This window comes from Electrophorus electricus, chromosome 23 (assembly GCF_013358815.1).
Source record: "Electrophorus electricus isolate fEleEle1 chromosome 23, fEleEle1.pri, whole genome shotgun sequence".
In the NCBI taxonomy this organism is placed as follows: Eukaryota; Metazoa; Chordata; class Actinopteri; order Gymnotiformes; family Gymnotidae; genus Electrophorus; species Electrophorus electricus.
This window is the reverse complement of record NC_049557.1, coordinates 4,027,285-4,052,428: the sequence shown is the minus strand read 5'-3', so window position 1 is coordinate 4,052,428 and position 25,144 is coordinate 4,027,285. Positions and strand designations below refer to the sequence as shown.

Sequence of the window (25,144 nt, the reverse complement as noted above, 5' to 3'; positions counted from 1 at the left end):
ACAATCACAACACTGCTTAGCAATAATTTGATTATTCAAGGCTTACTTCATGAATATGAATATATATATATATATATATATATATATATATATATATATATATATATATATATATATATATATATATATATATATATATATTATATATAGCGAGAGAGACCCATGTATTTGAATAAGGGATGAGAAATGTATCCTATAGTGTGCTTACATATATTGATCAGTCTAATTTTGATCCTGATACAGGTTGTACAATGCGGCTTATCTTCTAAATTCACATCCAATACATACATCATTGTATTACTCAGTCTATCAGATGTCTGAAACAGGCCTTGCTCACTGCTCAGTCGAAGAGCGGAGCTCCATCAGGTCTTCAAACTCTGCCCCTCCGCAGGTGCTTCATATTGCTCAGCATCTTACCATGTGCAAAAGTGGCTCCGTGCTTGACAGCTTGCTACATGATGAACCTAACGTCGCTCTTGATGTTGTTGCCGTGGGCGCTGAAGCAGTCGGGGAGGACTCGCATCTTCATGGTCCCATCAGCACCGCACGAGAACACGTGGTTGCCCGGTGCCATCTCCACCTGCATGACGCCCGTACCCAGGTTGCGGAAGATGGACTGCCGCGCGTGCTCGTTTGGGAAGGTGTGCAGCAAACACTGGGTGGACATGCTCCATACCTGTGCCAACAGCCCACCAGTCCAGTTACTACACCCACCGTGGTAGCAGTCAGAAGCCTTTGATTAACAGTTTAGTACCAGTTCAGCAGCAACACCCGAATAGCCATGTGCTTGATAGTAATAATGAACAATTGTTTACAAACTCTGGAATAAAACAGCTAGCACCTAACATATTGCATCAGTCCCGAGCTAAACCAAATATAGCTTCATAGTGGGGCCACAAATCCTCCCGCCATCTACCTTGATATTTCCCTCAGCCGAGCCGCTGACAAAGCGGCCCTCGGTGGCATCCACTGCCAGGGCTTTGACGGGCGAGTCGTGGGCCTGGAAGCACTGCCTCTGGAGCTTCTGCGTGAGATCCAGCACGCTGATCCAGCCCTTCCTCCCACCGCTGATCAGCAGCTGCTGTCTGGGTGCCAGAACGAGCACTGTGGCGCCGGACTCGTGGCAGCTGAAGCCTGCGATCACACAGTCCCCCACACCGAGTTTGGTTTATGCTGGACAAACGGGACTTGGAGTGCTGCATGTGTGTGTGGGGTGCGGTGTGCTTACCATGAACCAAACTGCTGGATGGGGCCACCAGAGTATCCCACAAACACACATTTCTGTAGGAAGAGAGAAAATGGGGTGGGAGAAAAGAGAGAGAGAGAGAGAGAGAGGCAGAGACAGAGAGAGACAGACACACACACACACACACACACACACACACACACACACACACACACACACACACACACACACACACACACACACACACACACACACACACAGACGATGGTAAGGACACACGTTCACTAGCTGGGGCTTTGCTTGAGTGAAAAAGCAGTGATGAGGGATGTTTCTTTAGTTGGTCGGTGTGTAAAGGAAAGAGTGAACTGGGAACATACGAACAAATAAGGCTCAGTGCCTGTTATGTCTGGTGTACCTGTTGTCAGTGGACAGGCCTGCAGTGGCAATGAGAGAGGAGGAACTCACGAACACGAAGTCATGAGCCGTTTTGTTATGGCACTGCAATGTCTGTGCGGGAAGTAAAACAGTCAGCGCTACTTCAAAAGAAAGGACAAAAAGTACACCAACACCTTACCACAATCACGAATGACTCAACTTACCAGGTACGGTTTTGGTGCCGTGCCTGAAGTATTTGTTTGCCAGAGACTAAGTGCCCCGTCTGCATCAACAATACCAAACTGAGGAAAATGTCAAATAAGGAATGAAGGAATGAATGAATGAAATGACAGAAAAAAATCCCATTAAACTAATTTTTGTATTGTATCCAATAAAAATAATCTGAATGCAGATTTTAGGGCATTCCAACACCACCAACACATAGCAGGACACTTCCTCACCTTGTTCCCTTGGTAGTTAAATCTGATCCTTGTTACCCTAGAGTTGCCAGGGCTCCTGAAGCAGATGATCTGTTGGGAATGGCCCCATTCGAACATCCTCACGCTGCCATCCTGAGCTCCGGTTAGGTCTGTGGTCAGAGAACAGCCCACCCAGCTCACATGCTGATGCAGCCTATGCAAGCTCTCCCAAAGACTCTTGGACCCGTAAAGGGTGTGTGTTTACACAGACGCTAACAAGGCCATTTAAGCAGATTTGTCTTTCACACTGGAAAAGTAACGTTAGCTCATACGCGGCACGTGAGGGGAACTCGAGTCTGTGAGCTGCTCTCATCCCATTGTAGGAGGAAAGGCCTGGCGTTACTTACAGTACGGCAGAGTGGGGTGGGATGTCATCCTCCTCACGTTGTTAATGTTCCGTTTTATTAGCTACATAAGGGGGCAAAGGAGCGCGTGAATTCAAAATGGAATCTTCAATGTCCCGAGACACATTTCAGGAATTCAGACTTCATATATACTTCATGCTCAGCATTTGCCACATCAGCAAACGCAAATGCATTACTGCATACATGAATCCGTAACTCTCCATAAGGAGACACCTTATGACATGCCAAAGCACAGAAAATCAGGGATTTATGACAAATCCCTTATGTAGGCAGGAGCAAACGAGCCGGCAGTGGAAAGGCAGGATCTTCTCACCATGGCAGCTCCTCTGCCCGTCTGGTGGCTGCCCAGCCAGGGCATGTTGATGGGCGTGCCGGGGCTGCTGTGGGTGTAGGGCGTGGTGCCATGCAGAGTGCTGTAGTCGTCCCGAGCATGGACCACCAGGAAGTCGTCGCTGCTAAAAATCCATCACGAGACACAATGCTCATCAAAATGAGACACGCAGGACTGGATGATATTACACCACTCTCATCCTACCGTTGAATCGATCTGGAGCAACATTTTTAACAACACCTGACCAAATCCCTACTATTGCTCATGGTAAAATAAAACTGCATGGGGGGGGGGGGGGGGGGGGGGGGAAAGCACCTCATTTACCAAAGAAAATCTAACAATTTAAGTATCTAGTGCAAAGCAGGAATAAAGTACACCGGGGCCTCCTTTTTAAAAAATTTTAAAGCTCCTTCACAGTCAGAACTCATTTTCTTGGGCAGTTAAACAAGACGGCACCTTGCATCCTGCAGCCCCCTGAGAAACACAAAGCCCATGGCCCTGTTCCAGAACATAACAGACGTAGTCAAGGGAAACGCAGATTTGGATCAGCGTCTGAGCTCTTGCTGGGGAGCTCACTCACTGCACCCCAGCCACCTACGTTATACATTTGTACATTCCTTGCGCTTGGGTAGTTTTGACAACCCAAGAGGCAGCTGCCAAAACCAAACGTGCTCCCTCTTGGAAAAAAATGCCTCCAGAGAAGTGAAAGGAACAACGTCGGCTCAGCTCACCCTTTCACCTCCGTCTCCGCCTCATCGTCGACCCACGTCAGGATCTGCGTGGCCAGGATGGAGGACACGTCCAGCTCTTGGATGTCGTGGGTGGAGGCAATTGCCAGGCAGTTACGATTGGCCTGTTAAGGCAAAACGGAATTTGTTAGGACTTTTCCTTATTCTGTCAAGCTTCGCCGGAAAACGCCGGCACTCCTCTCGCCGCACCACAGACAACCCAGCTCACCTTGTTGATGGCGAAGGCTGTGATGATGTCGGACTCCTTGTGGATGATGCGTGCTTTTCCCCCGGGGTAACCCAGATCTGCCTCGACCTGTGGGAGACACAGGCGTCAACTCCATGCCTTGCTGGGACACCAAAATTTAACTTGTCTACGGCGATTTTCGCATGCAACCCACAATGAACCACTGTTACGAGAGCTGGCGTCACTGAACGTGGCTCACAGGGGCAGGACAAAGTGTTAGTTATCTGAATTAGTAAGTGTTAGCGTGGAGCATGATGGTCCTGGGACATTAATGCAAAAAATACCAAATACAAAAGGAAAGATAAACATCATTTAAATTTTGTAAAATTGCATAAATAAAATACATGCATTTTAGATAAATCCATCTTATTCTGCACTGTGCTCATGTCCACCCACACAAACTGACACATTCACTATTGTCACATTTTTTAAGCATCATCAGCATCATCTTTTAACGCAGGACACCCTGAAAGCCAGGGGAGCTAAACGTGATGGTTTTTTAATGTCTTTTCAGGGAGTGTGGTTTGCTCAAGGACCAAGACGAGCAACATATAATTAACCAGAAGTTCGGTTTTCACATTTGACTTGCTATAGCACTAAACACTTGGTCAACATTCAATTATAACAAATTACAGATGTTATATTCTTACTGTAAGACAGACTGTATTATTCTTGTTTAAATGTCAGATTTTGGTTTGTAACATTGTATAAGGATCCTGCAAAAGCATCCATATACAATATCCATACTAGTCATTACATACATGTTCAAAATGTGTTGATTTTTAATACTCTAGCAATGTCTTTTAACAGTGGGAAGACCTGATGCACTCTGATATGAAAGTTATATAATGAGATAGAAATCAAGGTGCTATTAGCCAAATAATGCACAAATGTCATTAATTATTAAGGCTTATATGATTAACAGTATAATTACAAAGACAGTAACAGGAGGAACTGTAAATGCAGTTGGATTTTGCACTGTGAAAATACACTTATTAGACGCTGGTTATGCACACCATCATCAACTTTAAAGATGACCTTAAGACTTTTTTTTTTTTTTTTTATTAAACAACAATTACCTCGGTAACTAGCTAGCACCCATTACCTAGCTAGGAGTAACCTTGCCAGCCTTGAAACACTATTCTGAACCTTGACCTCATCATAGTGAGAAAAATACCCCAAAGTCATAACATGGAACTGCATACAACTTAAAACAAATAAGTAGCATATATTGATTTATCAAAACAGCATAACAAAGCTTAAATGTTAACCTCCCCTTCCCCAAAAGGTTTCGGCTAGCAGTACCTGATTGAGGCCAGGTTCCTCCATCCCTGAATATCTCATACTGCCAGTGCAGTCCTCAACCGACTTAATCATTCAAAAAAAAGTCACGGAAAAAGTCAAACGAAGAAATGTGATCAAACATGCAAATCATTGGGATTCATAAAAATGCAGAATTAGACTGTTAATTCCAAAGAAACATGTTAAGCAGACTACAAAATTAGCAATAAATTGCAGGGGTGTTGGTTACAAAAACAGCTGACAACACAATCAAAAGTGACTGCACACGAAGGGATACTTTTCTTGAAGCACTGTGCATTTAAAAAAAAATGCTAAAACGCCACTAACAATCAACAACTGATCTAATCTCCAGCTTTCCGAATACTGACAATACGGAAAGAGCAGTGCCATCACTCTTGGCTGAGTGAACGGGAAAGCCCGTGGACGAGCGAGTACCTCGTTCGGGTCCTGCTTCTTGGTGAAGATGTTGCGGATGAAGGTGTCCTGCACCTCCTCCCGTTTGACCAAAAACTGCCACAGTCTCTTCACAGGAAGGGCTGAGCGATGTCGGGACCTGGAGAGTACACGTTCAAGACACTGTTTCACGTGGTTGATGAATTTAATCGTTTTGAATTTTTTTAGGCCACAGGAACAAGTTCGAGGCTGTTTGCTTTTGAAAACAAAGCCAGACCTTCTTACATCACAGCATACCTAAAAGGCGTGTTAGTGGGTTCCAATAAGGACTTGTGCCTGAGAAGAGCCGGTCCTGACGCCACGGCCTCGTCCGTGGCGTGCGTGGAGATGTAGTTCGACGGAGGGCCTCCAAAGATCTCCAGCCTCTTCAGGAGCACCTGCTCCCAGCGCTGAAGGGTCTTCAGTACAGCATGGCACAGCGGGGAGGAGACGGGCAGGTCTGGAACGCACACGTCCGATTGGGCAGACATGCGGTCAGTGTGACAGCGCCACAGCAGCGAAAACGGCGTGACTAGAACCCAACCCGCCTGAACAAAACTAAAGCCCTAGCCATGAACGGCCATGTGTGGCGGAAGAATGTTCTGATGAACCTGAGTGGTGCAAACGATTCCAGACCTTACCCAATAGGTCGTGGCCAGCTATGGGATAGAACGATTTCAGGTTCACCAGCACCAGCTGCACCATGGCCAAGCGCATCAAACACCAGCTGAAGTAGGCAGAAAAAAACGAGAATTTAATTAACATTCTTGTTAATTTTATTCATTAATTACCATTTAATTAAATCAGGCATGTTGATTGGAAAGTGCAGTAAAAGGAGTTGACTGGCCGTGTAGAGCTTTTTAACAAAACGGGCATGCCAAAGCACCTGTATGAGTTGTTGTTGGAATGCTCTTGAAGAGGAGAAATGGCATCAAAAGACTCTCCAATCTCATCTTCTTCCTTGTCCTCCTCTTCCTCCTCTTCCTCCTCCTCACTCCCCTGGCTTTCCTCTGAATCATACTCACCCTGGCTGGCAGACAGTGGCAGGAAGGGCTTTGGGAGATCAGAACAGTGAGTTTGTGCAGCATGTCAATCAGTGGACCCCCCCAAAAGAAAAGACGAACATGAATCTTCCTGTACCTTTGCAATGAAGTAGTCCCAGATGCTGAGCTCGGGGGGCACAAAGCGCTCTTTAAGGACGGACACGTCCTGCTCAAGCACGGGGCCACGGCTGGCAGGGCTGTCCTGTGCCTCTCTGGAGCTGCTTCTGGAAGAACGCAACTTGAAGCGCTTCTGCTTCCGTTCCTGCTCCTCCAGAGTGGCTGGCACTAAGGCACAGGAGACCGTCGTTTGCATTAGCAAGTGGTCTTACTGGACAAGTGCCTTTTTAATGCAGAGAAGTTAGAAACCGACTCAAAAAAAGGAAACCGTCGTTAGGGGCATAAGGCACATTACAGCTGAACCATAAAAACACAACTGCAAGAAGCATTATACGTGCCACAATCGCAGGCTGCAAAAAAAACAAAAACAACAAAAACCTAAAATCATGAATGACTGCATTTATCTTAGCATAGGTTTAGTGGCAACACCCATTATATTAGCAGTTTGTCTCTTCACAAGGCTCCAACCAACCTGAGGATGAGCTTGGCTTGTCCACCACAGGAAGGTGGGCTCCCCCACCGAACACCGCCACCCACAGCTTGCTGTTGAGTGAGTGGGCTGCAATACGGAAGAGTTCGAGGCTGGAGTGGGTGGCCAGGCCGTGCACGAAGAGGCTGAGGAAGACAGCGGTCAGGATCTCGCACAGCAGCACGCCCAGGCCCGGCTGGTTCTCTTCGCCGGCGTTGCTCAGGAGGTGCATTAAAGCACTGATACCTGCAGGGGGCGATGTGAATCACAGAAACGGTAGTAAGAACAGGGCGACGGGTGGAGTGCTCACCAACTCTAAACGGCAACGTGCTGGTGACGCTGATTTAAATAAGGAGCAGGACTGCCCTGGCACTACAGAGGACATAAATCCAAATATAGGAGATTGAAGTAGTTCACCAGGCCACTGAGCTGGAGAGGTGTTGGGAAGGACAGCCTCGTCCATGCTGAGGGTTCGCAGAGGGTGCTGATGGGAAAGCAGAATGCTCTGGTACACGGTGCCTGTGAACTGGTTGATGTGGCTGGAAAAAGCAACATTTTCAGGTGTAAGGTCTGACGTAATTCAAAAGACCCAATATACCAAACACATTTTAGGGGTACAGCTACAAGTGTTCAAATATGACAAGAAGCACAATGTTAACAGACATAATTGCATTAATAAATCTAATCGTGCATGTGGGGTGATCCACACAAAGGCTGCGTGTCAAAGGCTGCCAAAAAATGGCACAAGCCAGCCAAAGGGGATACTCTGATGCGTCATATTCTAAGGGCATTCAATCACCATCAGCAAAATTGACCTGGGAGTCAGACACATGTCTGACAGGTTTATAAAATCTTCTTAACTGAGAGGTCAAAAATGGTTCAAAAAGAAGAAAAGGGGGGGGGGGGGGGAAACAGGCTTGACCAAAAGTGCTGTTAACATTTTCAAGTTCTTTTGAAATACTGTATGATGTCCGTTCCAAGCGGCGGTTTTTGTGAGAACAATGAGAACGGCCCGCGGCATCTGACCCACCTGTAATCGTGGCCGTCGCACAGGCACTGATAGATGCAGGCGGACAAGGAGGCGGCCAGGGTGTGCATCACATAGATCTGAGAGCAAAGCAGCCAATCGGAATGGAGGATTAGGAGCCAGAGATGGAACAGAGTGAGTCTGAAGAGAGGTCTTAACTCATCACGACAGCGGCAGTAAAAACATTTCATCGGCAACCACAACCACCAAATATTCCGCTTATACTCCATTTGGAAATTTCCAAAGTATAAACACTGTTAGGATCACTAAATATGTAGGGGTTTTTTTTGTAAACGTACTATTGCCAAATATAAGCAAATCTAAGCAATTAGGGTAGAATTTCAAAATGAAACATTTTTTTTCAGGCATTTGTCTCCAGTCTATGTACCACCAGCGCTGTGCCAACTACCTGCTTACCTCGTTGTTAATAACATCTGGATGGGGAGGGGAGTCCAGAGTGTTAATGGTGTGCAGTATGTCGTGCGTCAAGTTGGTGAGGTGAACTATGGGATTGGCCACCACTGTTTTGGAGCTCGCCGTGCAGGCCAGCAGTAGAGGAACCGAGGCTTGCTGCTGAACAGAAACTTGAGGGCTGTCATCCTTATTTATAAAAGAAAAATGTACAGTTCATTACAGACAACACCACCACTGAAGAACACCCACACACACAAAAAACATACATCATTCATTTTCAAAAAATGTAACACCGCCGACATCTTAAATTCCATTAGAAGTGGAGCTCAAATGGAGTTTTAACAAGCCCCACTGTCAGTGCCAGGAGACAGAAACCCAAAGTCAATTAGGATTAGTCAAAGGAGGCTGCTGATTTGTGCGACAGCCGGGGCATCACGCTGCGCCTTCTCAGACGAAGCCGGTGTCTGGCTGCTTGTCTGAAGCATAGCAGGAAGGAGCACAAGGCTCTGGAGAGCCCCGGGCTTCAGCTCCATCTGTCAGCTGCTGCTGGAACTGTCTCACTTCTGCTGGCTACCCACTCTCTTTCATAAGACTTTTTCTAGTGCTGAAACTCTACAGTTTGCCTTTCCGAAATAAACTGAGTGAGGATGACCGAGACTGATCTAATTTTTCCATGCTGCAGGTACCTGGTTCCAGTCAAACAATGGTGTTTAAGAAGGTGCCAAAACTGTGCAAACAACACATGAATAACAGAAAAAGGATCCGTAACTGTAAACCGGCATTTGTAAATATTAACATTGCATTTTGTAAACATATGTAAAATGTAAATGTGAGGGAGCAACTGTGCACGACTAATCACTTAACAACAAATTAAGCTACACTCACATCATCAAACCCAGGACTTTGGCGTTGCTAGCACCTTGTTCGACCTACCCACCGTCCTTACCTTAAAATATGAGATCCCATTTGCAAACTTTGCATTAAACAGGCAAATGCGAATGCTGCCTAAATGTCAGTTACAGTTCGAGATCATCTTTCTATGACTTGTTAATTTCTACTGGTTAGGAAAAACGTTCACTGGGCCTGTCTCAGAATGAAACTGGGAGGTTTAACCTTGCATAGTTTGTGATGATTTAAGTTACCTGCTGGGACTGCTGCAGCAGTAAGATGAGCTCCATCCTGACCGAGGCCAGCCCTCCACCGTGCGAGCCGTGCAGGCTGCAGTAGCTGAGGAAGATGCGCAACAGAGGCTGGTTCCTCTGCAGCCAGAGCCTGCGCCAGTGCTGCACCTTCCTGGCCTGCTCGGCAGTACCCTCAGCCCTTTGCTCCTCTCCCACGTCCTGGCCGAGATCAGCAGAGATGCCCCCGGGCAGCTGCTGGAGGTTGGGGTTGTAACCGCAGCACCTTTGGAGGGCCATAACCTCACGCTCGAGCCAGTGACACAGCTGGCTTCGTAGCTTGCCCCCATCGAGCTCGTAGCCTGTGGAGAGCGTCCGCAGCTCCGCCGTCAGGATCTTCAGGCAGGAGATGAACTTGAGGCGGGCGGCAAGGATATCAACAGACAGTATGGGGGGGTCGTCAAGCTCGGCGTCTAGGGAAGCAGAAGTGGAGTTGGGAGCACTGAGGGAGACAGCAGCGATCTCCGGTTGGATGTTCTTCATCGCGAGGCCGGCTTCTTCATCTTCAGAGTCTTCTTTGTCGCTGTCCCACTTCAGCTCAAGTGGCTCATCTTGCAGGGTCATGGAGGGTTGGCTCCAGTCAAAGCTAAGCACAGAGTCTGAGTGGCTGTGGTCTTCTCGCGATGAAGACAGGGTATCCGAGACTGACTCGAAACCATTAAGATCAGGCTGGGACCAGTCAAGAGCAGAGCCCTGCTCTTTCCTGCTCTTGCTGGGAGGGCTGCAAGAACCAGTGAGAGAGGGTGAGGGCTTCTCTTGTTTGCGGAGCAGCTTAGATCGCTTGACAACTTTGGGCATTTTGGAGAGGACTTCCAGAGCCAACATGGGGCAACCAGCTTGTAAGTGAGCATTAGCAGCAGTGAAGAAGAGTCTCCTCTCTACGAGGCTAATGGAGTCCGCCATGCGGCCTTCTGCCGTCAGCCCCACTTTAGCTTTATCTGATGACACAAAATGGCGGCGAAGCAGGAGCGGATGAGTTCTGAGATAGGTGTAGAAATTGAAAACTGCTGGGTTACATGGAGACGTTGTAGATCCTGGAAGAGATGCTTTGGTTACAATCACAAAACCGAAAAAGGCCAAAAATACATCACAGCTAATTATAAAAAAGGAAATTTGTCCTGCGTAGCATAATTTCCCACCTTGGTGTGACGCATCAAGTTTGGGTTGTTCAAGCAAAGTATCCAAAGCCCTGCTGTAATCCTCTAGGACCCAGTATGCCATACTTCGTAAAAAGGGATCCTGGTGCATTGGAATCTGACGGTCTTCTCCCAGAACATATCTCTGGAGGATCTTCTTATAAGTGGAGGATGTCTCAAATTCAGACTCATATAATCTGCTAATGACCAAAGCCAGCTGCAGGTCCTGTATCTTCTCCAGGCAAACCTAAGAGAGTACAGCAGTTTAGCTGAAATTAGATTTGCTGTTTACACGTATAAGGACGTAGCGGTCGTATAAGGTGGCGGTCGTAAAACTGTGCAGACACCTCAGCACTTTCGCTTTGGAATGGGCAAACACATATAAAGCACATCTTAGAAAAGAACAGAAAGTTGAACTGAAATCAACTGGTTCTCAGCTATAGCCCTGTTAAAATATCCATCAAATATTTTAAAAATATCCATCAAATTTCTACTGTCATTTAAAAAGTAGATGGTATTTTATAACAATGACAGCTCTAAAAACATTTTACCTCAACTGCATCCTTTAGGGAGCCTGCTAGTAGGAAAAAGGCTGCCGAGTGCTGGAACCGCTGCTTTCCAAGTAAGGAGAATGCATTCTTCAAAGCAGCCTTCCTCCACCGGTCTTCACTAAAGTTGTTACTGAAGAAAGCAGTCATCTTCGTATTCTTATGGGACCTTCACAGAACAGAGATCATCATCAAGTTTAAGTCATGCTGGCAGAATACTGCTTCTCATCGTACATGGCTTTCAACTGTGTGCTGGGCGTACCTGTATAGCCCCCAGACCACTGCTTTCTTCTTCATGGCTAAATAGAACAGGGCAGCATCCAAGGGATCATTGTTCCTTTGAAAAGATGCTTTTGCAACCTGTTGAGAATTAAGATACTGGTCATTAAATGACTAGCAGCAATGAAAACAGAAAGAAAAGCAAGACGAGCAGGCTAGTCTAGATTTACCATACTGCTTTTCACAGCAAGACATTAGAACCACTTGCAAAACTCCAAAGGAAACTGAATTTGAGGGCTCCTGTGTGTCTGAGGGCTCTCGTGATGTGCAGTGTGCCAAAATATGAATCCACTCTGTACTTTGCAATTATTAGTTATAGCCACAAGTAACAATAAATATTAAACATGAAGTCACTTTGGATCCCTTATACGCATTCCAGCTCATACAAAAATATCCTAACCTTATCGTAAAATTATCTTTTAGATGTAACCCACCCATATAACTAGCTACTTTCACAATAGGAAAACAATGATCAATTTTCGTTAATACAGTCTTACATTCCTTCTTGTAAAACATAGCTATGAGCATTAAAATAATTAAATACTTTACCCACACAAAACTATATTATTTTAGCAAATCATATATGTAACTGACAGATATTGGCCACTTGAGAACCACCACAGCAGATACCAATACATCACTCTGCTTGCTAGCTAATGTTAGATACACTGAAATGTGAGCAATATTAGACAGTTAGATGCATAACATATTGTTATGAAAATAAAGGACACAACACTCAAAGTAAAGTAAAAATGGCCAATAGTGTATTCCTTGTACAAGCACTGGGACTATGTGACTCAGTCAGCTAGCCAGAGACCAAAAATATCTCAAGGCCAGCCCATCAGATGGTCCGACATATTCCTACCCATAAAATCCAGTTTATACAAAATAAGGAACCGGAGATAAAATCAGCCAATTAGAGGGAAACAATTCCTACATTTCCTATTTATCCTGCATTTTTATCTTCGTCTTTACTAACCTTTTCAATGCACCTGCGAAGTTTATTGGTGCTCCGCAGCCACCAGCCCACACCCATAGCTCTGAGCTCTGGCCAGGTGGGCTCTCCTTTCTGAAGGGCAGGCAGCATGTTGAGCAGTTCCTCCTCAGCCTCAGAGTGAAATGCCCAAGCATAGTGGCAGGTAGACAGTCCTGCAGGCCCAAAAGCAGTTACTGACGTGTGCACAGCTTCAGGTCCTCAAACTGGCACATGGCACCAAGTGACACAACATCTGAAGTGATGGTGTGTCCAATTCTCAGGCGGGCGATCAAACCAGGACAAGAATAACAATGTCTTCCGAAATGTCCATCTTGCCTCTTTGACAGTGAGATATAATACTGGAAAAGGAAATTATTTGAATGCTGGTAGAGGTATTTGCTTTGTTAATGTACCTTGACAGAGGAGCTGTGCACGATGTGCCAGAGGTAATGAAGTCAGCAGGAAGGTATGCAAACGAACAGCCAGCAAGAACTTCAGCCCACATTCATCCAGCGTCTCTCCACCTGATTTAGCATATGATGTGGTTAAGCCTCCATAGCAATAATGCAGTTAGTTTTAAAAAAAAGCAGACACACAGTATGCCAAGGTACCGACCTTGACTTTTTTCCTGACTTTCCCCAATGTCAGTGCTGGTGGAGGCAACGGTGTCAGCCAAGGCCATGAGGGACATCTGCTCCATTCGTGTCAGGCCTGGCAGGCTGGAATGAAGCAGGTGGCTGGACAGAACCTGGGCATGTTCCAAGCCGAAGAAAGTGGGACTGTACTGGGACAGATCAATGACTTTAGCACTGGCATCCTCATCCTCGCCATCTAAAGGGTCCATATCATCCATGCTCAAGGTGGTGGCCTGGAAAAGCTCGTCGTAGGTGTCCGTGCGGCTGGAGCCATGGCCGCTGTCCCCACTGACGCTGGACGTTTTGTCTTTGGCTTTGGGGGTTATCTCCTCATCTGCAGCAAGCAGAGCATACAGGGGTAACGGTGGGACAGAGTCGATCTCCGTGTAATCTGCGTTTTCAGCCTTGTTAAACATCTTTGGATCCCTGGCAGTGCTTCCGCTGGCACTGATGCTGAGGGATCGCAAACGTCGCTCCTGGTTGTCGGTGGCGTCTTTCAGAGCCACTATCTCTCCTGCTATGCACTTCACCAGGTGGGACAAGATGGCTTTGGCTCGTCGCACTTTGCCAAGGTCCATTAGCTCCAAAAGCTGCACCGGGTGATACTGAGGGAGGGTGGGGAACAGGTGGTGTGCTGCTTCAAATAAGCCATAGTCTTCCATTTCAGCCGGAAGGTCATACATTGTTCTTTTACCACTCAGCTTCTGAGCCAGGCTGGTCATAGACCTCATGAGAGTCTTTTTAGGAGGTTGAAGATTTGACCCCTCTTGCTTCACTGCTCCAGTGATGGAGTTCACACTGCCCACATTTGTGTCGCATGTGGTCAGTCCCGATTTGGCTGGAGCTGGTGGTTGCCATTGTGAATAGACATGCATCTCACAATCCATGCCCACCACCAGGATACCATCTCTAACCCAGGACAGTGACACTGGGATGGGCAAAGAGCCCTCTACAGAAGAAACCAAGTCCACTATCCGTAATAGAACAAGCCGAGAAGAGGAACACTCTCTGCTACTGTCCGACAGACCCAGCTCGGGAGGTTTTCCTGACAGTGTCCCATACATGTACAGTTTAGAGCCAAGACCTACTGTCAATATATGAGAACCATCCTCTCTAGAAACCCAGTCCAGATGGACCAAACCTTTGCCACTACTGCCCATACACTCTCCAGTAACCACCAAATTTTCCTGTAGGCTTGGCAAAGTCAGGTGATCAGAACTATTACCAGTGAGACTACTTGAACCATCCAGTTTAAGAGTCTGCTCCAGCATCCACTGGGACCCTCCTGTGGACTCACACTGGAATATACTCACATGAAGGAGGGGCTCCCTAGCAGCAAGTCCGAGAGATTTTGCGCCCCTATAGGCCACCGCTACTCGACTTGTATGGCAGCAGCTGATGCCCACTGGCCGGCCAGGAATGCTCACTGCGCTGCTATTGGGTAAGCCTTCTTCCACCAGCAAAGGCCATTCTTCCCATGCATAAGTAAGTGTGTCAGGAATATAATCGTCACAGGCTGTGCTACAAGTCCAGAACCTCATGGTGCCATCTGAACAAGACGTGGCAAGAAGATATGGGGCCCGCCCAGCTGGCTGCAATGATGATGAGCTCAAGTGGCCTGTAATGAAATCAGAAAGATGCCACTGTGCTCGCATACAGTGATAAAAAAACAAATCACAAGAAGAAAAAAAATTAAATTTAGGTAATTGAAGCACATTTGACAGAAGAATAATTTAATCAGCTAATCAAACTGGCTTGTGATCAAGTGATAGGCATGCTTATGCATGACAAAAAGAAGTAAGAAAACAATTAAGTAATTTATTGTTGTAACTTGTTGCCCTGGCCAGAGTCAGTAAGGATAGGGTGGACACCTGCAGCTGGCGTTACACGTATGACCTCAACCCCCTCTGGAAGGTTCAGTTCCTGACTGAACACCCTCTCGCTGGTCAGCATGAGACGACAAGCGCTTCGCAGATTGGACCTGCTAAGCTTAGATATTTGGATTGATGGCGAGGCAGACTCTAAGTTAAATTTTGAGCTGTTGACAGGTGACAGAGCTGCTGTATCTTTATTAGCAGGGCTTGAGGTGTCGTCTGGGTAGGGGGGAAAATTCAAATAGGTTAAATCCCTGAAATTTCAACCAACAAATAAACAGAACACCCTGTGAAAGGCACTGCAAAAAAAAAAAAAACTGTCAGAAGTTTGTGTATTAACTTTGGATATGTATGCCACTAGATAAAATACACAGAGAAAAAAAAAAAACTGGACACATACCCATAGCAACAGGAATTGCTGCCAGCTGCAGATGCCACATATGCAGAAGTGATCTTCCACTTTGGGTAAACTCCATCACCACCAAAAAGAAGCGGGCCGAGAAGAGCGTGGATGTGGAGGCTAAGCGAAGGACAAGGGCCAATTACATTTCACAGGTGAAAACCCGACGGCTGTAAAGATCAGACAATTTCAGAGAGGCTCCCTACCAGACTGAGTGGTTGGGAGCTCCTGTGAGCCATCATCCCTTTTCTCGTTTCCCAAAATGAGGTTCTCCTCGAACACATGCAACAACTGGGTCTGCTTCCCCTGCTGTGGAGGCAGTAAGTAGCACTGTAAAGAGCAAGCACTGCCAAAAAAGGACCAGAAGGAGGCCAAAATGGTTCCATGATCTATTAATAAAAGAAAAAGGACTGAAAATGTTATAGGGCTATATAATGCACTGTGTTAATCAAAATATATCGCAATATTGGCCTGTGTAACATCATGAGACATACATATTCAGTATTTTTTTTTGTGTGCCGTGAGTGTCCTGACTCACACCAGTCTCACACACTCCCAATGCTGCAATGAATTACAGCATTTACAAGCTCCAACAAGTGTACATAATTTTGTTAAAGGAAACATACAGAGGAGTTTTTATTCATATCACATCAAGGAATCACCACTGTATTTTTAATATATGGCAAAAAACACACTATAATATGTAGCTAAATAACTGCAATATAGTATCTTATCCATATCATGCAGTCCTAGTATATCGTATTATATTTTTAGTGATTGGCATGTGAAATCATGTACATACAAAGTCTGTGATGGCATCGAGCTCAATGATGCATCCTGGCCTTGCAGTAGATTGTTGACTTATGATGTTGAAAACTTCTCCAACATATTTCTGAGCAGCATAAAACAAATAAAGGGTTAGTTAGCTAATTACAGCTGATAAAAGCTCAAATCATGCATGTGGTCGTCTCTTACCGATATTTCAGGATTTGAAAGTTCACTCAGCAGTTTCTTGGCCTCGATAACCGCCTGATACAATCTCAGGGAGTGGCCGTCGCTTGCCACAAAGCAGGCACTTGGCGAATCACCGTACAACCCTATGAGACGGTATGAAAGACAGTCCACTACATACGGCAATACTCCGATACATCTGAACAGAAAACGAAGCAAGACACAACCTTACCAAGGCAGGAGCTGGGGATGAGTGAAGGGAGCCAAGCCACATTGGAGAAGGCCGAGGCATGGAGCGAGTTGATCCTGGCCAGTTCGGACACGCCCCCTGAAAAGGAGAGTGGTCCGACCGGGTCGACTCTCCACAGGATCAGCTCACTGTAAATGGCATTCGGGTCCTGGGACACGGTTCCCAGTGACACCCGACTCCTACGGCTCGCAGGAAGGGGACCAGGCAAAGACTGGACGCTGTCCACCTCAGGTGTGCGCAAGGCGTTGTGATGCGAGGTGGTGAGCAGCAGGGGCAGCAGCGAGTGGCAGGCCAGGTCATTGAGGTGGAAGCGATGGCCGCAGTAGCGCGACTTGTGCGACACGCTGAGCACAGTGGAGAAGGCCGAGCCCTCGGCGAAGCTGACCGCCCACTGGTTGAGCGAGCCGTCGGCGTGCTTGGAGATCATCAGCACGTTGGGGGTGAAGATGCTCAGGCGCAGGCTGTTTGAGCACGCCTTGCCCTGGCCCAGGCCAACGAGGACGGAGGAGGAACGGGGCAGGGCCGTGGGCCGCTGTCGTCCATGCTGGATGGCCAGGTCCACGTTTCTGTTGCAGGCGTACATCACCACGCTGCGGCTGAGGGAGTTGGCGTCGCCGGTGGGGAAGGCGACGGGGATCCGGGACGCAAAAGACACCTACCACACAAACGCGTGCCACTGATCATCAGATTAAAGTCTGCAACTACGCTAGCAGCCATAGTGTGAGCAGCCATAGTGTAAACATAAGCAAATTCATGACCAAACAACCATAACAAGCCTGCTTTGCATACACGTTCATAATATACAGAAGAAAAAGAAGAGGTCCATTGCTCCTACCTGCACCTGACGAAACATCCCAGGTTGATACTCATCCAGCCAGTCTACGTGCCACACCAGCAGAGAGCCATCCATGGGGTGGATGCTGTAGAGCATGTCCGCTGCCTTATTCCAGTCGCCCAGTAAAACGTCTACCTGGTGCTCCACAGCAGCTGCAGGGAGAGGGCCGGAAGCTGCATCCGCGCTCTGCTCTCCTTTGCTCCCTTCGGGGCTTGCCACGTTACCCTCCTCATCATACTCCGTCGCTGCAAACGGGAAACGTACAATTGATTTTGTTTAAAAACAGTGAGTCTAGTTCTCCAATGCATGCAAGGTTGGTCTAAAACATTTTAAATCGTCCCCCAACGAAGGGAGAAGGCACAGTGCTAAAAATACTGACCCCCATTGGCTTGGGCAGTGTGCGGTGGGTTGTGCTGCTCCAACGTGCCCCTGAGCTGCTGGAGGAACACCTCCATGGTGAGAGTCAGGTGCAGCTCTTTGTTGTTGAGCCAGTGCACGGTGAAGGGTCCGCCAGGCTCCTCCTCGTCGGAGCCACTCAGAGACGAGATGGAGGGCAGCAGCGGGATATCTGGCACAAGAGCGCGTTGACTGCTTCAACGGATTTCTCACTCCACTTGAAAATGATACAGTTTTTAAAACCGGCCCTTGCCACGTGAAACACGTACGGCTCCGGTTTCTGGGACGTGGTACTAACGTTGCACCATGCGGTGCTAATGTTGCGAGGGTGCACGCACGTTCATTGCCATGTGCTAATGGAGAACAAAAATGAGTGCACGTGCGACTAGGTGGGTGGAGTGGTGCAAAAGGGGATGTGGCATTTAAAATCCGCCAGTGCGACACTGGTTCTGAACGCTTTCTGGCTTAAAAAAGTGCTTGTGCTACCGCCTCCTCTGACCTGCTCTCATCGCAAACAGAAGTGCAGCGTGGTACCTCAATCCAAGCAGGCGCAATTTCTCACAACAGGATTTTGACTACAAACATCACCCCACTAAACAAAGATCCCAAATACTAACTAAACACAACTTGTATAATTGTTTATTTCTTTAGGAAAAACAATTCTATTGTGACTATTAAATGTGAATCAGACAGTTGGTGGCATCACATACAGGAAATAATATAAATTTATATCATTTAAATAATTAGTCATATCAGTCACAAATCTTTTTCTTCATAAAAGTGAGCAACAATAACAATATTAATAAGTATTATCACAGTTATTTTTGATATTGTTAATTATCATTACTGTATTAACATTGCCCTCTGAATGCCACCGAAAGAGGTTTCTTTTATGATTTGGGCCACCTCTTCCCATGCCAGTTTAATCTGCTCCCTCTTGTGCAATATATATTTCTGTGTGGCACCTCTGCTATTCCCTGACAAGCATGTCCGTTCCCTCATCTGCGAATGTTTTTCGCTCTGCCACTCACTGCATGCTCCCTGCCGTGACAAAGGTGTCGCCATCAAGCGGCGCCAGCTCACATGCGGCTTTGAAAGGAATGAGGGTTTAATCTGACTGCGGCAGGAGGCCTAACCACATCTGTTGATCATGTATTTAGTCTAACCCAATGCAACATAACTGCCTCGCCCACACGTGCCTATGACACAGTCTTGTGCCTTATTTCTGCATTTGCACTGTGTCCACAATAAAGCCTTTAGAGTGTTTAAAATATTGGTGAGGTTATATGGGTTAAGAATCTGACTGACCTAATAGCTTTTTCCAGTCTTACCAACAGTTCGGCATTACAAAGCAATAATTCTTATTCATGACAGTCAGCAGAGACCAAACTCGTTTGGTCATTGTGGTAACACTACATCCTATTTACGATGAGCATACCTCCACCCACATGCGGATATAATCTTTGGTCATTTCAACCTTGGCTTGCCACAGTGAAATATCTGAGTTGAAGGCAGTTGATTTCACAAGAACCCTGACTAGTAATTATTTATTAACTTGGAGACTGCCACGATGAAGAGACACCTCTCTGTGTTGCCACCCTCTCTCATTGCTTATGTAATGTCATCAAGTAACTAATAAATGGACTGCATCCATAACTGACAGAGAAGTTAACTTTAGATGACAACCCGTGATTACCTGTGGCCGGGTTGATGCTAGCTGCGATGTGGAAGTGGCACAGGGCGTTGGCATGGGGGGCGCTGGCCCTGTGGGCGTAATGCTTGTTCTGCTGCTGGGGGAGCGGCCCCGTGTGGGCCAGCTGGGCTGTGCACCTGACTGAGACCCCCCACGGCTCTGCCAGGTTCAGCTAGAGGCAAACGCAGAATGAGTCAGAACTTTTAAACTGAGCTAAAAAGACTCCAGTCTGTTGCTGCTTAAATGTGCTAGCAGGAAAATCGAGAGCAAAAAAAAAAAAAAAGTGCCTGTTCTTTAACCGATGCATATTAATATATGCTAATTTAATAATCTATATATTATTTCAACTGTATTCAATTTTAACAAGTTTGTGTTACAGAATTCCTCCTTTCTAAAACCAAATATGAGTCCACCCTTTAAGTGCAGTTTCTAAAACTAGCTCTCCCACTGACTGTTTAGACACTGCACTCCACATTAAAGTTAGACCTCAGCAACGGCAGACACAAAGATCAGACCTTTGCTATAAATCAGTTTCTCTGTAGAACACTACATTCATGAAAAACATAAAAGACACTGTGCTATGCTTCAGAATGTCCCCTGCACAATTCAGCCTGTTCCGCTCAGAAAGAAAAGCAAACTGTAAATAAAAGCTGTGATCAAAGCTGTTTTGCATTTCTCTGGAAAGGTTTCTGTATAACTAACCCAAAGTGTGGGGAGATTTCCTCAGCTTTTTGATCTGGCGAGGAAAGGTGACTCACCTCCAGCGGTTTCGGACTCTGGCCTTTGTTGTTACATTGGGCCTTCTTCACGCTGGCAGATTTCAGCGTGTTGCCGGTGTTGTTGCTGCCGGGACTGTAGCGGAGTCCGGACAGTAGGCAGTCGCTGGGGAGAAGCGTCTCGGCCCACAATCGACACACGCTGTCCTTGCAGCAGGTCAGCAGCACGTTGCCCACGGCGCCCCTGGAGGCAGAGAGGGCGCTTAAGCGTGACAAGCTGGCAGGCGCGCTGCTCAGCGCGTCAGAGCTTTTGGGTGCAGCCGCTCACCTGGGCATGAACTTGCTGGTTTTCCTCCAGGAGAAGCCGGTGACGGAGCGTGGGTGGGCCAGGTAGATGAAGGAGAAGTTGACCTCGCCCTGGGAGGTGAGCTCGGGGGGAGTGAACAGCTTCGGGGAATCCCACTGCCACTTGCTCGTGCTGTACCATACCTTCACTAAACAGTCGTCCTGAAGGTGAGACAACGCTCCCATTTCAAAATGCACAAGTGAAAAACAAGCCATTGGTGTGAACGATAACAGAACTGTGCGGTGCTAGATACGAACCTGCCCTGCCGTAGCAAAGAATTCTCCCCCTGGAGAAAACTTCAATAGGTGAATAGGTGAGGCAGTCCTATAACAAAGAAGAGGATCAAAGACACGATTATTAGTCCATAACCACAAGCTAGAGAGCAATTTAACCAATGGAAATCAAATGCATATTTCAAGCACTTTCATGCACAACTAGACTTACTTGCACTGCCATATACACCTCCAGGAACACAGAGGATCACTGCTACATTTCCACTCAGCATCAAAGCAGAAATTCACATTGGACCACAACTGCAGGCAGGTTGACCCAGTCAAAAGACTAGTACCTACAAGCAGACAACAAAAAGAGACAAAAAGGTGCAGCACTGACCAGAGACATCGATCTGTGTGATACATAGATATTCATATACCTGTGGGACTCCAGGCCAGGTTGTGTGCTATTGACTGCAAAACAAACTGGCCAGTTTTTTGCCAGTGGTAGTTCAGCTTCTGTTAAGAGTCAGAATACAGGACACATCAACATGACAAGAACGGTCAGGAGAGAGACAATTCTGATTCTGAAAATAAGATCACTCACCGTTTGTGTCTTTTCCTTTGGGCTAATCTGCACAGGCTCAAATATGCAAATAATGTTACCATAGGATGCAGCAATCTGTTGGTGATGACACAAAAAAGATTGTTCACAGCTAAACGGTTACGCAAACTTTACCTTTGCTACCTCTTCATTAAAACAATTTTGAAAGGCTTATACATCATATGCCTTAATCTTTCACTTAATCATAAATGGAAATAAATCAACACAAGTACAGCAACAAGTACAATATAGCAACAACAACAAAAAAAAAAACCCTTGAAATAAAAGACTCCTTTCATTGCGGAAAAGTGGGTGGTGGTAAGAGCTTATATATTGTATTGTGCAACTCATCACAATGGCTGCTCATAGGAGATAAATAATCCCCTTACTTCATCCCCTGTGGGTTATTTACTGTAATTTCACACGACATTTAGCTCTTTCTGTAGCTGATGGATAGGAAGGTAAGAAAGCATGAGAAAGACCCTAATGTGGAGACCACACTGCTTGCATCCAGAAAAGGACACATGCAAGAATGAGTCACCTCTAAGCCACTTATCTTAAAGGCACAGTCACAGTATTGGATAGTCTGTTCTAAGCAATGGCAGAGCATCAGTGAAAGGGTTAAGCTCAGCCCACCTCTCCCAACTTTCCGATTAGGTCTGCAATCTGGACTGGGTATTTGCAAGTGAGGATAAAACACATGCACGTGAAGCTATTTTTTTTTTTTTTAAATATATAGTGGAGACGTCTGCTTCCTGTTTTAATGACATACAGGCATGTGATCTGCAGCCATAAAACCCCAAGCCAAAACTGCTGTGTACTTTTGTATTTGGAGCCCATTACTCACATTTATATTAATAGACATTTATGGATTCAAGCTCTACATGAGTTAGTTCGTGTGCACTATGCTTTAAATGAAATCAACAGCTGGACCACTGACAATAGGTTAAGAACTACTGGGACTTGGGATAAAATTACACAGATCTTTTCTGACATGAGTAGGAAGAGCCTGTCACTCTTACTTGTCCTCCTTGCTGAGAGCAGTCCACACATCCAACTTGGATGTTCCCATGTTTGGCACCTGGGATGATCTGAAGCCTTTCAAAGTCACTCCCCAAGATTACAATGTCACATCCAGAGGCATAAGCCTTGTGCACAAGGGAAGGGGACACAAGATGGTACTCAGAACACGCAAACACGGCACCTGGTAAAAGCTGCAGCTGCCCTCAGGTCACACATATTCATTACAGAAATACAAATACGGTACAGCAAAAAGCTCTTCAGCAGATTGGAATGTTTGCCCTCTGATAGCATGGGCAGCTCTGTAATCACCCACCATTACTTAAATGAAAATGCTTGTTAAAAACAAATCTTCCTTTTACATAATATAGGGGTCGTTGAAAGGATACATGTCATGACCTGGTACCATCACCTAGGAACTGGCGCAAAATCACCTAGGTAACAGGCTGGAGCAGAGTCACACAAACAGCTGGATACTGATTTTCACCATGCAACAGTGTGAAACCAGCAGAATAATTTATGGGAATGGTGCTATAAAAAATTAGTCTGGAATCATAGACACATTTTGTGTACTTTGCAAGGCACAGGGTTTACCGTGAAGGGTACGTTGTTTATGCTTCCAACAGAGAAACAATTGTCCCCGGGGTTGACAGCCCCAGTAAGTACTTGGTGTAGATTCATTGTCTTCGGCACACCTAAATTTCAAATTGCATCCTTAGAGCGACTGATATCAGAGAGAAACCGATGCAATGTCATGGTTGTTATGATTTTCTCAACTGTTCACTGATATCCACCTAAGAAAAATAAAAGAATAAGTAAACGTTAGGCCAGTAAATAACATTACAATTACAATTTATGGCTAAATCTATTTTCCTGCGTTCGATTATTATAATTAAATCTATCTACTGGCTTTTACTGGGCTAAAGAGAACACGCTGGTGAAACCTTAAAACCTTTAGTAAAGGTTTAAAACTCGACAACCTTGACCAGAGGCCATATTCGCAGCCTTAGTGTTACTAGATACTTTAGCATTACAAAGTAAACCAAATGACCTAATAGATAGGATATGACTTTAGGTGTAGACAGGCAAAGGTAACCTGCACGGAGAAAGACAGGAGTGCGCGAGGTCTCTCACGTGATGCCGGGCAACGCTCGAGGTTCAAAACGGGTTTAACCAACATGCTAACCTAGCTAGCGTTAATGCTCGAAACAAGACCCATAGTGCTATTAGTCAAGAATCCAAGGTCACCATGAATCAAAGCGAATTTAAGGAATTCGTTTTGGGCAGCTGAAATACATCTCGTCCCACTAATAGTCACTGAACGGTTGGCCAGAAGGCAAGTAAGCCGTCTGTCAGGAGCTAAAGCAGGCTAGGCTAGCTACCTCAGCTACCTCCAGCTCTCCTAGCTAGGTTAGCGTGTTATCTTAGCTATCAGAGCTAACGTTACAAGCTATCGACACAACATTCAGACTTGGCAGGTCGTTGTGTTCAGCCAGCCGAATAATCACCTATTAGCTTGTAGGTAACGCCCCATCATCACTACAAACTACGCCTGACTCGATCTGACTTAACGGAGACAAGTTAAGGCTATGCGTGTAGCTAGTCAGCTAGGACAGCTACGTGGCCGTCTGTGTATATAATAACAGGTCAAACAATCCTAGCTAGCCGACATTACTGCTTCAGAAATGTGTCAACATAAAATATTTAGCTTTTCTGACGTATCCTGCATGCATCTAGTTCATGTAGTTAGCAAGACAGCTAACTAGAAACACAGCTAATCCAAGTTATCTTAAAAAGCAAGCTAGTTAACTCTTGTATACTATTAGCAGCAGCATGGTCCAATGTTGGCTAAAGTTGCCCATATTCTGTCATGGATTTTGCTAAAGTGATAACGTTAGAATACTACAGAAAATGCAGCTGGTTCGCTAAGATTAGCGAGCTCATCACAGATTCCATTATAAAAAATGTATACATGGGGATTTGAGTAAATTATTCCACAGAAGTCTTACCTCAGGAGTTCATTCAGTAGCAGGCTATGTTTAACAGTAATGCGTATTCCCCCATTATGGGAGATGACTAGCACACACATCGCTTGTTCACATTTGTGTGCAGAAAGATAGCTAGTTAGCCGGGTGGCTAAAGCTAGGCAGTGATGTGGACAAGATGTTTGGTAAGGTGTTTCCACCGCAATGCATTTTGGTTATTGTAGTTCCTAGTTGTTAAACCTTTAGCGTTAAATGTCAAGCATGAAGAATACCAAACGAATTACCGTTGCACAGTAATGTGGGCGATTAATATACGTTGCAATTTAATTGTTAAGAAACGTGTTAGTGTGTCTAATCTTTTTTATCTTTGCTAAGAAAAAAGGGGCGAAAGTGGAGGCCTATCAGTACATACAGTAACCTCAGACATCACAAAGCTGGCTAAGGTCAATTAGATTCATATTTTCTAAAATAATTGACCAATTTGAAATCTGTGGTGAAGTCACTCTGGATCGTTGCAGCTAGTGCATGACGACCTTGCTACCAGTTTTGTCAGTTATTGTCAGTTAGCTTTCAAGGCAAATAGTTTAGAATTGAT

General features: G+C 45.9%; 1 protein-coding gene across 2 annotated transcripts; it reads right to left on the bottom strand.

Moving 5' to 3' along the window:
• Positions 1 to 153: 153 nt before the first annotated feature.
• dmxl1 (Dmx-like 1) lies at positions 154 to 24,721 on the bottom strand. Of its 2 annotated transcripts, XM_026999739.2 has the most exons (45): positions 24,574 to 24,721; positions 23,159 to 23,358; positions 22,567 to 22,692; positions 21,548 to 21,622; positions 21,381 to 21,459; positions 21,173 to 21,296; positions 20,986 to 21,052; positions 20,711 to 20,889; positions 20,425 to 20,626; positions 19,670 to 19,838; positions 17,957 to 18,145; positions 17,578 to 17,822; positions 16,725 to 17,397; positions 16,517 to 16,638; positions 16,344 to 16,433; positions 15,748 to 15,850; positions 15,542 to 15,661; positions 15,139 to 15,360; positions 13,248 to 14,885; positions 13,046 to 13,156; positions 12,636 to 12,805; positions 11,640 to 11,737; positions 11,381 to 11,546; positions 10,833 to 11,076; positions 9,658 to 10,727; positions 8,519 to 8,701; positions 8,105 to 8,181; positions 7,492 to 7,613; positions 7,078 to 7,320; positions 6,586 to 6,773; positions 6,332 to 6,498; positions 6,087 to 6,172; positions 5,704 to 5,905; positions 5,449 to 5,566; positions 5,017 to 5,079; positions 3,694 to 3,780; positions 3,468 to 3,589; positions 2,719 to 2,860; positions 2,388 to 2,448; positions 2,023 to 2,150; positions 1,786 to 1,863; positions 1,602 to 1,693; positions 1,229 to 1,281; positions 917 to 1,134; positions 154 to 676 (listed from the first exon to the last, which is right to left on the bottom strand). In XM_026999739.2, exons 2-45 carry the CDS (start codon positions 23,243 to 23,245, stop codon positions 452 to 454), a joined length of 9,024 nt encoding a protein of 3,007 aa, XP_026855540.2. In that variant the 5' UTR covers positions 23,246 to 23,358; positions 24,574 to 24,721; the 3' UTR covers positions 154 to 451. The 2 variants fall into 2 exon arrangements, with proteins under 2 accessions (XP_026855540.2, XP_026855541.2); XM_026999740.2 differs by lacking the exon at positions 5,017 to 5,079 and having other exon boundaries at positions 452 to 676.
• Positions 24,722 to 25,144: the final 423 nt, after the last annotated feature.